Source organism: Myotis myotis, unplaced genomic scaffold (assembly GCF_014108235.1).
Source record: "Myotis myotis isolate mMyoMyo1 unplaced genomic scaffold, mMyoMyo1.p scaffold_m19_p_1, whole genome shotgun sequence".
Taxonomy (NCBI): domain Eukaryota; kingdom Metazoa; phylum Chordata; class Mammalia; order Chiroptera; family Vespertilionidae; genus Myotis; species Myotis myotis.
The window spans coordinates 67745912-67759548 of NW_023416313.1; the positions used below are offsets into that span (position 1 = coordinate 67745912).

The 13637-nt window shown below is 34.9% G+C and overlaps 1 protein-coding gene across 1 annotated transcript in view; it reads right to left on the reverse strand.

Annotated features, from left to right (window-relative positions):
* Window positions 1-5928: 5928 nt before the first annotated feature.
* The window catches only part of STPG2 (sperm tail PG-rich repeat containing 2), a 61967-nt gene continuing 54258 nt past the window's right edge, over window positions 5929-13637 (reverse strand). Inside the window, 3 exon segments of the mRNA XM_036316632.1 lie at window positions 5929-6039; window positions 6215-6376; window positions 11050-11208. Coding sequence (XP_036172525.1) covers window positions 5929-6039; window positions 6215-6376; window positions 11050-11208 — 432 coding nt within the window.

Here is a 13637-nt window from a genome sequence, read left to right on the forward strand (position 1 = left end):
TCTAGTGTTAGATATATTGGACTAGAGGCCCGGTGAACAACATTCATGCACTGGGGGTGGGTCCCTCAGCCTGGCCTGAACCCTCTCGCAGTCTGGGACCCCTCAGGGGATGTCCGACTTTTAAACTGGCAGTCAGACATCCCCCGAGGAGTCCTTAGCGCTACTGTGGAGGTGGGAGAGGCTCCTGCCACTGCCACTGCACTCGCCAGCCATGAGCCCAACTTCTGGCTGAGCAGTGCTCCCCCTGTGGAAGCACACTGACCACCAAGGGGCAGTTCCTGCATTGAGCCTCTGCTCCCTGGCAGTCAGCGCACGTCATAGCGACCGGGCGTTCCACCGTTCAGTCTATTTGCATATTAGGGTTTTATTATATAGGATATTTGATATATTTCAGGCAAAGCATATCTAATATATTGATTTACTATAGCCTATAGATTTATTTAAAAGCAATATTTTAAAACAGAGCACTTTAATAAATCATCTTTTACATCATAATTTATAGCCTAAAAAATACATGCTAAGGTTTTATATTAATTCTTTTAACACAGCAATTCAAGACCTTGAGCAAAATTATGTCCAAGAAGCTTTCTTCAATAATTCACATTATTGTGATTTTGTGGCTCAACTGTTAACAATTCTTTAGATAATCCAGTAGAAGGAAAGATTATGCATACATATACACACACCACTTAAGACATTAGCATATTCCTTTCCCTGTGTATACACTAAAATTGTTTTTATTTAAACCATGAGAAGAAGCAAGCACTTAACTCACTAACCTTGCTGTACTCAGGTAAATGTTCCCATCTAAAATGTAATTCAAAATACTTTTTAAAATACAGACAGAAAATGAAAACTAAATTGATGCACTCTTAACTCTAAATCATACTCTCTTTATGTCAAGAAGTGTTGACAATACCCACTCCAAGGTCATTGTCAACTTGGAAAATCATTAGCAAATAAAATATGACTTAACTGAAACAAACTCAGCATGGAGCTGCATTATTTTAAGTGAATGTTGTAACATAACTTGAAGAAGAATTACTAACTGTCACTCCCAATGACAATGAAATAAATGAAGTGGCTATGTAACTTTTCCCCCAAGTCATTTCTATAATTAAGTATGGAAATAGAATTTATGAAGAATATAAAGTCCCAAAGTGCATCAATTTAAACACTAATGGACTGCTTTCCAGTGTGGCAGCACACAGGTAGTTCCCAGCATGTTATCATTAGCAAATATGTCAGTGTCATAATTCCAACTGCAAACTCTGCTTGTGAAATCTGCCTCTGAAAACTAAATGTCTAATGATTACCTGGGCTCTTCGAAAACACAGAGAGAGAAAGGCTAAATTTTATAATTCAAAATGTTATATAAAATAATTTATACATAAAATTTCTCTTTATACATTAAATATAGCTAAAACATCACTTATTGGCTAGAGTCTAATACAACTCTCAATTTCAGAGTTGCTTCTATATTTAAGCTATATAAGATTCCTTCAGTAGATGCTATTCATCAGTCCAGAGAAGAACCACAATAATTATCCATTTATTGGATTATTTTCTTAATTTTCTATTAATATTCACATCTGGAAACTGAGCCCACAGCTTAAAAAAATGGTATTATCAGAAATTTGGATAAGATTTGAATTAACATTCCTATATTATCACCTTCACAGTAGCCTGTGAGAAACCTGGGGGGATTTTTTTTGCAAGAAAAACAAGAAAATAAAGCCTTCAGCTACTGAGCTTTACCACCTTATCTCCAGTTTCTCTCAAATTCAAGATGGATATTTCAGAAAATATCACAATTCAATTCAAATTAAACTTTGTTGAATCTTTTCTGAATACTAAGAACTGTGTGTTTAATTTATATATAAATCTATGTTTTTACATAATATGCTTTCTTAAAACAAATCTAGATATTTAGGCTAATAAACACAAGTTGGATTGACTCAATAATTACTAAAATAAGCTGTCAAGTAAACTAGACTTATTAAAATTGTGGGATAAATTTTCTTCTTATTTTGGTCTTCTATTAATAATATTTAGCCAGAATGAAATCAAATGTTAAATGTCAAAGTAATGTTTATCTATATGTGAAAAGGTTTTGATTTTTTTCCAAGATTTGTTTTTGCTTTTTAGAGAGAGAATAAGGGAGGAGAGAGAGAAACATCAATCTCCTCCATGGCCCCCGCAACCTGGGCATGTGGCGTGACTGGGACCAGCAACCTTTTGGTGCATGGGATATCCCCCAAGCAACTGAGCTACAATGGCCAGGGCTGTGAAAAGGTTTTGTACATCTGGGGAGGCTTGGAGGCATTACTCTGGTCTTCTAATAGATGACATATGATTCCAAAATAAAGAAATAACCTAAATAAAAATATAATTTTAAAGCAAGAATAACATTTTGAGATAGGTTAAGAGTAATGAGAAAAGTGTTTAAACCATTATTTTTGTTATTGTTCCTTGCATAATTTTTGTTAAATACTGAACATTTTAAATGGTAGAGTGTGGCAACTCTGGAAATCAGAATCTCCCTCAGCCCAAGAGGCTGGTTTGTTTGTTTGTTTAGTGATTTTCCTGGACCAGTTCTTTAAATTCTGTATTTATCATGTGTGTCCACTTAAGTCTCAGAATGAATAGCTGAGTAGTCAGCCGGGTAATGGTTGGAAAGAGGTTTCCTTAAATGCTTTGAACCAATAACTCTCCAACCTTTGCAGACATGCTCTGTGCATGTGTTGAGGCACACCTTCACTACTCAAGGAGGCAGTTTAAAGGTTGTGCCTTAGCCTTCACTTCCTGCTTGTGTAGAGCTTGAAGGTCACATAAAGATAGGAGCTTTGTACCTTGTTACATCTGTTTTTTGCAGTGATGGGTTAGCAATTCTGTAACTACTTTCAGAGTTTTATAGGATTAAGCAAATATACTGATATAATGGGAGCCAGATTTCTCACTGTAGGAGAAGGGAGTTCAAACATGCAAAAAACTAGAATAAACCTATGGGGTTGGCTTAGAATTGGGAGGTTTCAGTACAAACTCACAGTTTTAACAGATAGAGAAGAAATAAGTATATATTTCTAATTTTGTCCCCTGAGGAGGCCTAAAAACAATGATAACACAGTAACAATGAATGTATCTAGTCACTAGTGCATTGATCTTGTTTGGATATCATTTTCCACTAAATGGAAGTAGGGCTTTTTGAAAGAATGACTAGTTCCAAGGTTGGGACAGGGGGGAAAATGAGGTGAAGCTGAAATGTCTTACTGTGCCCGAAGGTGAGGAAATGCTCAAAAAAATGATGGGAATATGTAAAAAACAAACAAAAAAAAAAGATGCAAGAAGCAGTTTGAAAGGGCTCCCAAGGATCAAGTCTGAGGTAATTTAACCTCAAAATAAATAACGAGTAATAAATTATAACCCTTTCAGTAAAACAGAAATTCTGAATCCATACTGATATAAATGAGAAAGAAGATAAAGTTCTTCTTTACACAGTGTCAAAAAATAAATGTGAAAAAGATGGAGTTAGAAAATCACAATTTGATAAACATCACAGTAAAACTAATTCAAGCATCATCAATGGATGTTAAACTAGTGAGAGTTTGATGAAGAACATAACATATACTTATTCTCAGAGTAACTCCTCTATAATAAATTTTTTTAAATAGTAACTACATTGAATAAAAATGGAAGACACCACTTTAAGTTAACATCAGCAATTACAGGATAAATTACATCCTGTGCTTTGTATGCCGTGCTTTGAGAAGCATATATCACGTCTATAGTATTCCTGCCAAAATATATTCTAATCATGAGAAAATATACACAAACCCAAAATTGAGACATAGTCTACAAAATAAATAGCCTGTACTCTTCAAAAAGTCAAGGTTGCAAAACACAAAGAAAGACTAAAGAGCTGTTCCAAATGAAAGGAATCTAAAGAGGCATGAAAAATAAATGATGTAATACCAGATTGGCCTCTGGACCAAAAAAATTTTTAAAAAGATCACTGAGGCAATTAGCAATATTTTCAATAGATCTATAAATTAGATAATAGTATTATATGAATGAAAGTTTCGTGATTTTGATAATTATATTCTGGTTATAAAAGAGAATGTCTTGTTCTCTGAAAATTTACAGTGAAGTGTTTAGGGGTAAAGGAGCATCATGCCTTAGACATACTCTCTAATTTCTTAATAAAAATAATAAATGTATAGGGAGAAAAAATGATATAGCAAATGTGATAAAGTATTAACTGCAGGATCTGAATGAATGGCATATGAGAATTTTTTGTATTAATCTTATAACTTTTCTATCAGTCTAAAACTATTTCAAAATATAAATTATTTTTTAAAAAAGAAATTAACTATAAACAATGGATGAATTAGATCTAATATATGTATACATATATATATATATATATATATATATATATATATATGGTTAAACCTAGAAAATATAACATTAAGTGAAACAGTAAGACACCTATATACCAGTTGATACCTCTTACTTGTATGTTTTAAACCATACAAGTTATTCATGCATATAATAAAATTTAGTGTTTACTTTAACAAAAGGAGAAGAATGAAGACAGGGAAATTGGGTAGGTTAATAATTGTAATAATATATTTATTTTAAAATATATCTAATTCAAGTGTGAGAAAATTTTATGTTTTATATGTTATGAAGTGTACATGGTATCAGTTATTATGTTTGTACTATTAAATGTGTAATTATATAAATTACATTAAAAATATTTTAAGAAAAAAACTTTCAATAATTCAAAGAATCTAAGACCCAAAAATGCCTTAATATACCTATTGTCACAAACAAATGGTTTCTGAAGGTGAGCCTAAGCCTAAAGTTGGAGACATAAACAAACAAAAAACTATTGGGAATGAAGGTCAAGCCAAATCCTGAGAGTGCTTATTCTTTGCCCAAGGTGTCTCTTCAACCTCTTCTTAAATCTACACTTAACTTTTGCCATTTTCCTCACTAGGATTACTTCTTCCAGATCTCATAAAAGTGTGAAAATGCAATACATTTAAGGCACTATATATTTCAGTCTACTAATTAAGTAAAACCAGACATCTCACCCATCTATATTTATTCTCTGTATTCATGGGTAACTCATGAAATCTTGCTTCAATTCAACTTTTGCCAAGTTTGAAATTTAAAACCTAGACAAGATTGAGCTTATATATAGGATGTCCCAAAAAAAATGTATACACACTTTAACAGCTGGTAACTCAATTTTCATTCCATTTCAGGGTTAACTGATTTGAAATAATGGGTGAAGCCAGACTAAGCTTTGAATGAAGAAAATTTATCCTTAAGTGCCATTAGTCTTTCTTTATGGGGATACATAAAAAACAAAATTTATGGTACAAAACCTGCAACAGTCAATGAATTGAGGTTGCACAAATACCGAACAAAATGATTCTTGATGTTTGCGATTCCATTGCTTTGAGTTATCAGCAGTGCCTGGACCACAATAGTCATCAGTTTGAAAACACGTATTGACAAAAAAGATTTATTCATTCCTATATTCATTTAAATTTTGAAAATGAACTCTCTTAATAATGACTTTATAATCATTCAAAGTGCATATACATTTTTGGGACATCCTGTATTATGTTTGATATTTTAATAAGAGAAGTTCCTTACCTTATTTATAATCATTTATAAAATAAATAATATACTATCAAATTCTAATTCCTTTATAATTAAATTTTCTTTTTCATTTTCAAATTCAAGAAAAGAATATCTATGTATTGCATATGATTATACATTATAGCAGAGACTTCTAGACTTCTAGTATTTCCTCTTTTTCCTAGACTATGTATGTCCCAGACTCCTTTGGGATTTAAGTATGTCTATGTGCTAGAGCTTCAACTCACAGGCCTGGCCTACAAAATCCTCCCACTAGCAGTCCACCATCTTCTTTTCCTTCTGCCAGCTGGACGCAGAAGACAACAAGCTCTCAGGGTATGAAAGTAACGCAAATGGAATAAACCTGTGTCCCTGAATCTCTACCTGGAGGAAAATCTCTTAACAAAGATTTCCCTTATTGTTGAGGAGAAAAGAAAGATTTCTGATGTATTAAGCCACTAATGTTTGGGATTCTATTTGTGACTGCAATTAGTGTTACATTAACCAAAATAATTATAATTAATTTTCTAATTGTCAATATGAAATGCTTTATACTCACAAACTGAGGTTTATAGTATGCTGGACCTAGTGTGATATCACTAGCAGGTGGAAGATGTTTTATAATACTGCCATCCTCATTAATATGATAACCATATGATCGTCCATAAGAAGGAATTGAAGGAACAATCATTCTGAAAACTGAAGGTAACCTTGAAATTTTCTGTAAAAAAAACATTTTATATTATTTACTCAAAGGCAAGAGAGAAGAGAAGGAATGAAGAATCAAATATTGAAATTTACTAAAAAGCAACTATTAAATATTGATTTTATGAATTTCATAATATAAACCAAAAATGTTGGTTCTATAAAAGTAATTTCAGGGGGTGAATTCAAGTCTCACTTCATCATATAAATCAAGAGGATATATAAAGGGTGTCCCAAAATTCACGCAAGAAGTAATTTTGATAGAAAACACAGGCTTATGATTAAAAATTGTAAATTTTTTATTGATTCATAAAGTACACAGTATAGGGTTATGTATGGAATAGCATATCAGGTAAATGGCCTCCAAGGCTTTGCTGGCATATACACACTCTTTTGTTGAAATTTTCCATGACCGTTTTGCATAAATGTGGCTGAATTTCGTTGATACAGTGCTCAATTTCCTCCTTCAAGGCGTGGGTGGTCGTGGGCTTGTTGGCAAAAACCTCAGACTTCAAAAAACCCCAAAGAAACAAGTCCAACGGCGTTAAATTGCATGATCTGGGCGGCCAATTCTGATCACCAAAACGGGAAATTACACGACCAGGAAATGACTCATGCAGTAATTGAATTGTTTCTTGGGCTGTATGGCATGTGGCACCGTCTTGTTGAAACCACATGTCGTCCACATCCATATCTTGCAATTTAGGCACAAAAAACTGGATTATCATGTCGCGATAGCGAGCACCATTAAGTTCAAATCTTGCGTGAATTTTGGGACACCCTTTACCATTACTATTAAAACCACCTTCAGAGATAAGGCGTCTCTTTCTCACTTAGCTCATTTATCTTGCTTAAAACAGGCATTCATTCCTATAGTCACATCAACAATCAACATTACTTGTGTTATGCTATCAGAGTATCTGCTATGCAAAAACAAACAATATATTCTGTAACATTTCCTGATTTCATTCCTTCCCAGCTCCTGACTATCCCCATATTATTGGTGCCCTTTATTAATAATCTAACTGTGCAGATTGTGTAGCAAGAAAAATGTCTATGACATAATGCTAAAAGGAAATAAAAATATAAAATATGAAATTTAATCTATGACTACAGCTATGTAAATTATGTGAAATTATATATAAGTGAATAAAGTGATATACATACATGATTTAATACTGAAAGGAACTATGAAAAAATTAACATAATATCAATATTAGAGTCATGAATTTCAGGGTAATTATACTTCTTTTTTTTTAAAAATATATTTTATTGATTTTTTACAGAGAGGAAGGGAGAGAGATAGTTAGAAACATCGATGAGAGAGAAACATCGATCAGCTGCCTCCTGCACATCTCCTACTGGGGATGTGCCCACAACCAAGGTACATGCCCTTGACCGGAATTGAACCTGGGACCTTTCAGTCCGCAGGCCGACGCTCTATCCACTGAGCCAAACTGGTTTCGGCGGTAATTATACTTCTTTCATATTTTTCTTTAGTAAAAAATATCTTATATGACCTGGCTGGTTTGTCTCAGTAGATAGAACGTTGACCCATGGACTGAAGGGTCCTGGGTTAGATTTTGGTCAAGAGCAAATACCTCAGTTGCAGGCTTGATCCTCAGCCAGCCCTGGTCAGGATGCATACAGGAGACAACCAATCAATGCGTCCCTCACATTGATGGTTCTCTTTCTCTGTCTCTCCCCCTCCCTTCCACTCTCTCTAAAATCAGTGGAAAAACATCCTCAGATGAGGATTAACAAACAAAAAAAAGAAGAGAAAGAAAAAAATACTACTATAAAATATATCAAAATACAGACATTTAAGTCATTTACCAATCTGGAAAATTCCTTATTAAGAATATATTGATCCTCTATAATAAATAAAGTTATTAAGTTAATTAAATAATTAATTGATTTTATAATTGGTGCACATATGCCCAATATATAATTATGTTATGAAAATACTGTCACTGACTGAAATTTTTTTATCATTAGAGACAACGATTAAGTAGTTTTAGTGATATTTAATGATACTGATTACCAAATTAAAACAGGAAAGCACTAAATAGCTTCCCCTCTACTCTCTACTTTCAAACCTTATTTGCATCATGTCAAGACTTTCCAAAATACGGCCCCCACCTCCTCCCCAGCTTCTATTCCTGCTACTCTCCTGTGCACCAAGTATTCCAAAGACCTTTGTTCTCCTCTGAACATACCATGTCATTAAATACCATAATGTCTTTATTCATGTGTTTTTTCTCTTCCAGAGTGGGGTTTTTTTACAATTCTTTTTAACTACTTAGTGAATCCTTCAAGATGCAGTTCAATTGTGATATCCTTAATCCCTCAAAAAACTCTCTTCTCTGGGCTACTACTAAACATTTTATTATGATACTGGAGGCCCATTGCATGAAATTTGTACACAGGTAGGGTCCGTAGGCCTGGCCAGCAATCAGGGTCAATCAGGGCCTTCCAGCTGCTGTCCGGGGCCTTCTATCCCCAGCTGTCAGCTGCTGGCTGGGGCCTTCCTTCGTTCCATGCTGCCCCCTGGTGGTCATCACATGTCATAGTCAGCAATAGAACTCCTGGTCTCCCAGTCCAACTCCCATGGGGACACTTTGCATATTAGCCTTTTATATATCCTACTAGAAGCCCAGCTGCCTCAGCCCTTGCAGCCCTGGCTTCATCCAGAAGGTCGTCTAGAAGGTCATCTGGCCAGTTCTGCTGTTCAGCCGTTCAGTAGATTTGCATATTATGCTTTTATTATTATAAATATAATAAAAGGCTAATATGCAAATTGACCGAATTGCAAAATGACCAGTCGCTATGATGTGCACTGACCACCAGGGGAAAGACACTCAATTCAGGAGCTGCCTCCTGGTGGTCAGTACGCTTCCACAGGAGAGCGCTGCTCAGCCAGAAGCCAGGCTCATGGCTGGCAAGCACAGCAGCAGTGGCAGGAGCCTCTCCCGCCTTCGTGGCAGTGCTAAGGATGTCCAACTACCAGCTTAGGGCCAGCTGGCAGTCGGACATCCCCTGAGGGCTCCTCGACTGCGAGAGGGTACAGGCCAGGTTGAGGGACCCCCCTGAATGCACGAATTTCGTACACTGGGCCTCTAGTATATATGTTTATTAAAATATCATTTCATCAACTTTTTTATACTGAATTTCATTCATTATTTTCCTGTTAAAATTATAGATCCCAGGGAGCAGTGATTTGTATTCTATATATTATCAGTGCCCGGCTTTATGGCTGATACTCATAGTTACTGAAAAAATGTCTGGTAAATCCTTGCATGAGTAAGTAAACATTTACGTGTCTCCACACATGAAATGGAGAAAATTTAAATCCTATATAATAAAAGGCTAATATGCAAATTGACCAACCAGCAGAACGAGCACTTGCTATGACACACACTGACCACTAGGGGGCAGACACTCAACGCAGGAGCTGCCCCCTGGTGGTCAGTGCACTCCCACAGGGGGAGCACCTCTCAGCCAGAAGCCAGGCTCATGGCTGGCAAGCACAGAGGCAGCAGCGCTAAGGATGTCCAACTGATGGCTTAGGCCAGTGGTTGGCAAACTCATTAGTCAACAGAGCCAAATATCAACAGTACAATGATTGAAATTTCTTTTGAGAGCCAAATTTTTTACTTAAACTATACAAGTAGATACATTGTTATTAACTTAATTAGGGTACTCCTAAGGCTTAGGAAGAGCCACACTCAAGGGGCCAAAGAATCGCATGTGGCTTGCAAACCGCAGTTTGCCGACCACTGGCTTAGGCCCACGAGGGAGCAGGCCTAAGCCATCAGGGGGTCATCCCCCAAGTGCTCCCAGATTGCAAGAGGGCACAGGCCAGGCTGAGAGAACCCCCCCCCCCCCGCCAAGTGCACAAATTTCGTGCACCAGGCCTCTAGTATACTAATCTCATTGTCATTGCACTGACATTATTCAACTGAGTACTGAACCCTAAAATATATTCTCCTAAACAAACAGGAAACTAATTCAAATTTAATTAATATGAGTTATGTGAAGAAGTTATGGCAAGAGAAGATGGAACCACTCAAAAGAAACCATGACCAAAATCTGAAAGATTACATTATTTATTTCAAAGAGGTAGGCCTTTGGTGTAAAAATTATTCATTTACATAACACCAACATACCTTTTCAAACATATTACCTGCTAGTCCCCTACACAAATTCCTCATTCCAGTCAAATAATATTATATATATATATATATATATATATATATATATATATATATATATATATATATCTTTACCATTTAAATGTTAAGCTTTTTATTTCAGGAATCATGTTTTAAATTTCACTGACTGTATTAACCACTTGAACAGAGTTTCATATATAAACACATATACAGGTAAACCATTGAGATGGTTTCTAAAAATCTTCCTTACTTTCTGTTCACCATGGATATAGGAAGTGACTATAGATTTATCCAAAGCAAAAAAAGAAGTTCGATGGCAATACAATTAAAAACTTAAGTATACAAAATCAAGTGTTCATTTAACTATAAATAACTATAATATGGATACTAATATACCTACTACTTTTTATAGTATTGCTTTTTAAATGCACTTAACATCACAGAAAACACTGAACCGTTTCTACTTTAACTAAAAGAAATGTCATTAGAAGCATACTTTAAAATTGCAACCTACTGATTGAAGATGCTCTTTAGCCTCTAGAACTTTTCTCTTCATGGTATCTAAGGCTCCAGGACAAGACTGATCATAGCTTGCCGGTCCTGGACTATCGGAAATAAACTTCTTAAAACGTTTCTCCCGGTTTTGTAGACTATGGCCTCCTTTTATATTACACTAAATTGAAGAGAAAAAAATGAAGTAATTAAAAGAAGCACTTTATAATGAATACCTATTTGATAAGTACATGTTTATATGAACAAATAGTTTTTAAACTCAACCTGAGAAAATTAAGGCCCTTGACTGAAGACCTAGTCCTAAGAGGATGAGAAACTGACAATGATACCTGTCAGTTTTAACTCTAAACTCAAACTAAAATTTACTCAGAGCACTCTAAGAAAATGAAAAACTCAGTTTTAGAATAGGTATCAGAGACACAGGAGTCTCCAAAGCTGTGGAGCAAAAATAAAGAGTGTATAGCCCAGCCAATGTGGCTCAGTGGTTGAGTGTAAACTTATGAACTAGGAGGTCACAGTTGGATTCTGGGTCAGGGCACTTGCTAGGGTTGCAGGCTCAATTCCCAGTGGGGGTTATGCAGAAGGCAGCCAATCAACAATTCTCTCTCATCACTAATGTTTCTATCTCTCTCTCCCTCTCCCTTCCTTTCCGAAATCAATAAAAATATTTATTTTTAAAAGAGTGTATGCTTACAGGCTCATGGAGAATTTATACCTCTGAAATGAGCTAAAAAATTCTGGTATTTATATTGCAAGGAAAAAGTAAATCTTCTAAGCTTGCTACAATTATTTATTTTTGTGAATAACATTTTGGTCATTTCTAATGATATTTATGTAGCTTTACTGGCACTTGCTTGATTGTATGCTCAGATTAATTTTAAACATTTTTTTATTGCAGAGAAGGCACTAGGAAATGTCTTCCATGCCTAATATCTGAATTCTCTCGAATCAGAATTATCAACTGGCTAATTGCCAGTTTATTCAGATAAAATTCCATCACAGTTTCTATAAACAGTCATAGTGCAGTCATTCCAAAGATGATTCATAATAGTGGCTGGCATTTGACTAATCAGATACAATTTTTTTTTAAGTCACCGATTTATAAACAGATTTTTTCACATGATATATATATATATATATATCAGTTGTTCACAATCACTATTCACTGAGCTTATCTCTAGTTTGCATCTTATTTACCTTCATTTGGCTTTTAAGAAGTACACAGTAGAGGTCTTCTTTTAAAAAAAATGAGTCAAATTATATTCTTAAATAGCCAATTCACTATTTGATTACTGTTTTAGTAAGATCAGAATTCCTATGTTTAAAGAGATTGGATATATAATAAACTTTAATGATTTTGCAAAAAAACATTACAAGTTATATAAAAAGTTAAATCACTCTAAGAGAGAAGGCCTCCTCAAATTTTGATTATGTGAAAGCCATTACTATGGTCTCTGGGATCTTAAAACTCAAACTGCAATTTAAATTTACATTGAATACTTTTACAGAAGATTTAAAAATTGATCTAGATTTTTTTAAACTATGATACAAATTAACCAGAATATTTTCAGGTTATTCATATTTCATAATTACTAATTCTACTGATTTTATAAGAGGTTACAAAAGGAACTGCCGTATGTCAGATAAATGACCCAAAAATATATTACCGATTGTGCATTTTATATGAAAACCTCTGAGAAAATGGTTTTACTACTTTTTGAATACTGACTTTTGTCTAAATACTATAGTTATTTGATGAGTTATTACATTGTCAGCAACCCCCCAACACTATAGGGGCAAGTCTCATCTGAAGGATGAGGACATGTACTGTATCATATGTGATGTCCTATCACTCAGCTCTAGTGAGAGATCTCTCTCAGATCAAAAATCAAACCTAATTTGGACATCTATTCCTAGGCCTACATAATAAAAATTATGAAAGAAACTATTTGTCTAGACCCAGAGAAGAGATCCCACATCTAGAACCATTCTCATGTAGCAAGAAACAAAATGGTACCTACCAAGCAGAGATAGGTCAGAAATTGGAAAAGAACCGGACCAGAAAACATAAGTGAATTTTGTACTGACACTTTGAAGTAAGAATCCTAGGAAACAGGATATGAACAGAACAAGGCAGGTAACTTAAGGGGCTCATTATCTACTAAAGGATCAAAAGCCTGCACTTTGTAAACTTGATTCTTCTCCTTTTATTTTAATTCCTTTATGTTCTTTTCTACTAAACAAACTTCCTTTCAAAAAACTCAGCATGCTTCATTATATTCCACAAATGAGTGAGATCTTGTGATATTTATCTTTCTCTGACTGGCTTATTTCACTTAGCATAATGCTCTCCAGGAGTGAGGGGGTGGGGATAAGAGATCAACCAAAGGACTTGTATGCACGCATATAGGCATAACCAATGGACAGACAACTAGGGGGGTGAGGGCATGTGTCAGAAGTTGGGGGTGGCTGGGGGGAGGTCAATGAGGGAAAAAGGAGACATATGTAATACTATATGTAATACTTTAAGCAATAAAATAAAATTTTTAAGAAAAACTTAGCATGCTTTAGATATGCTAAAGGAAAAGT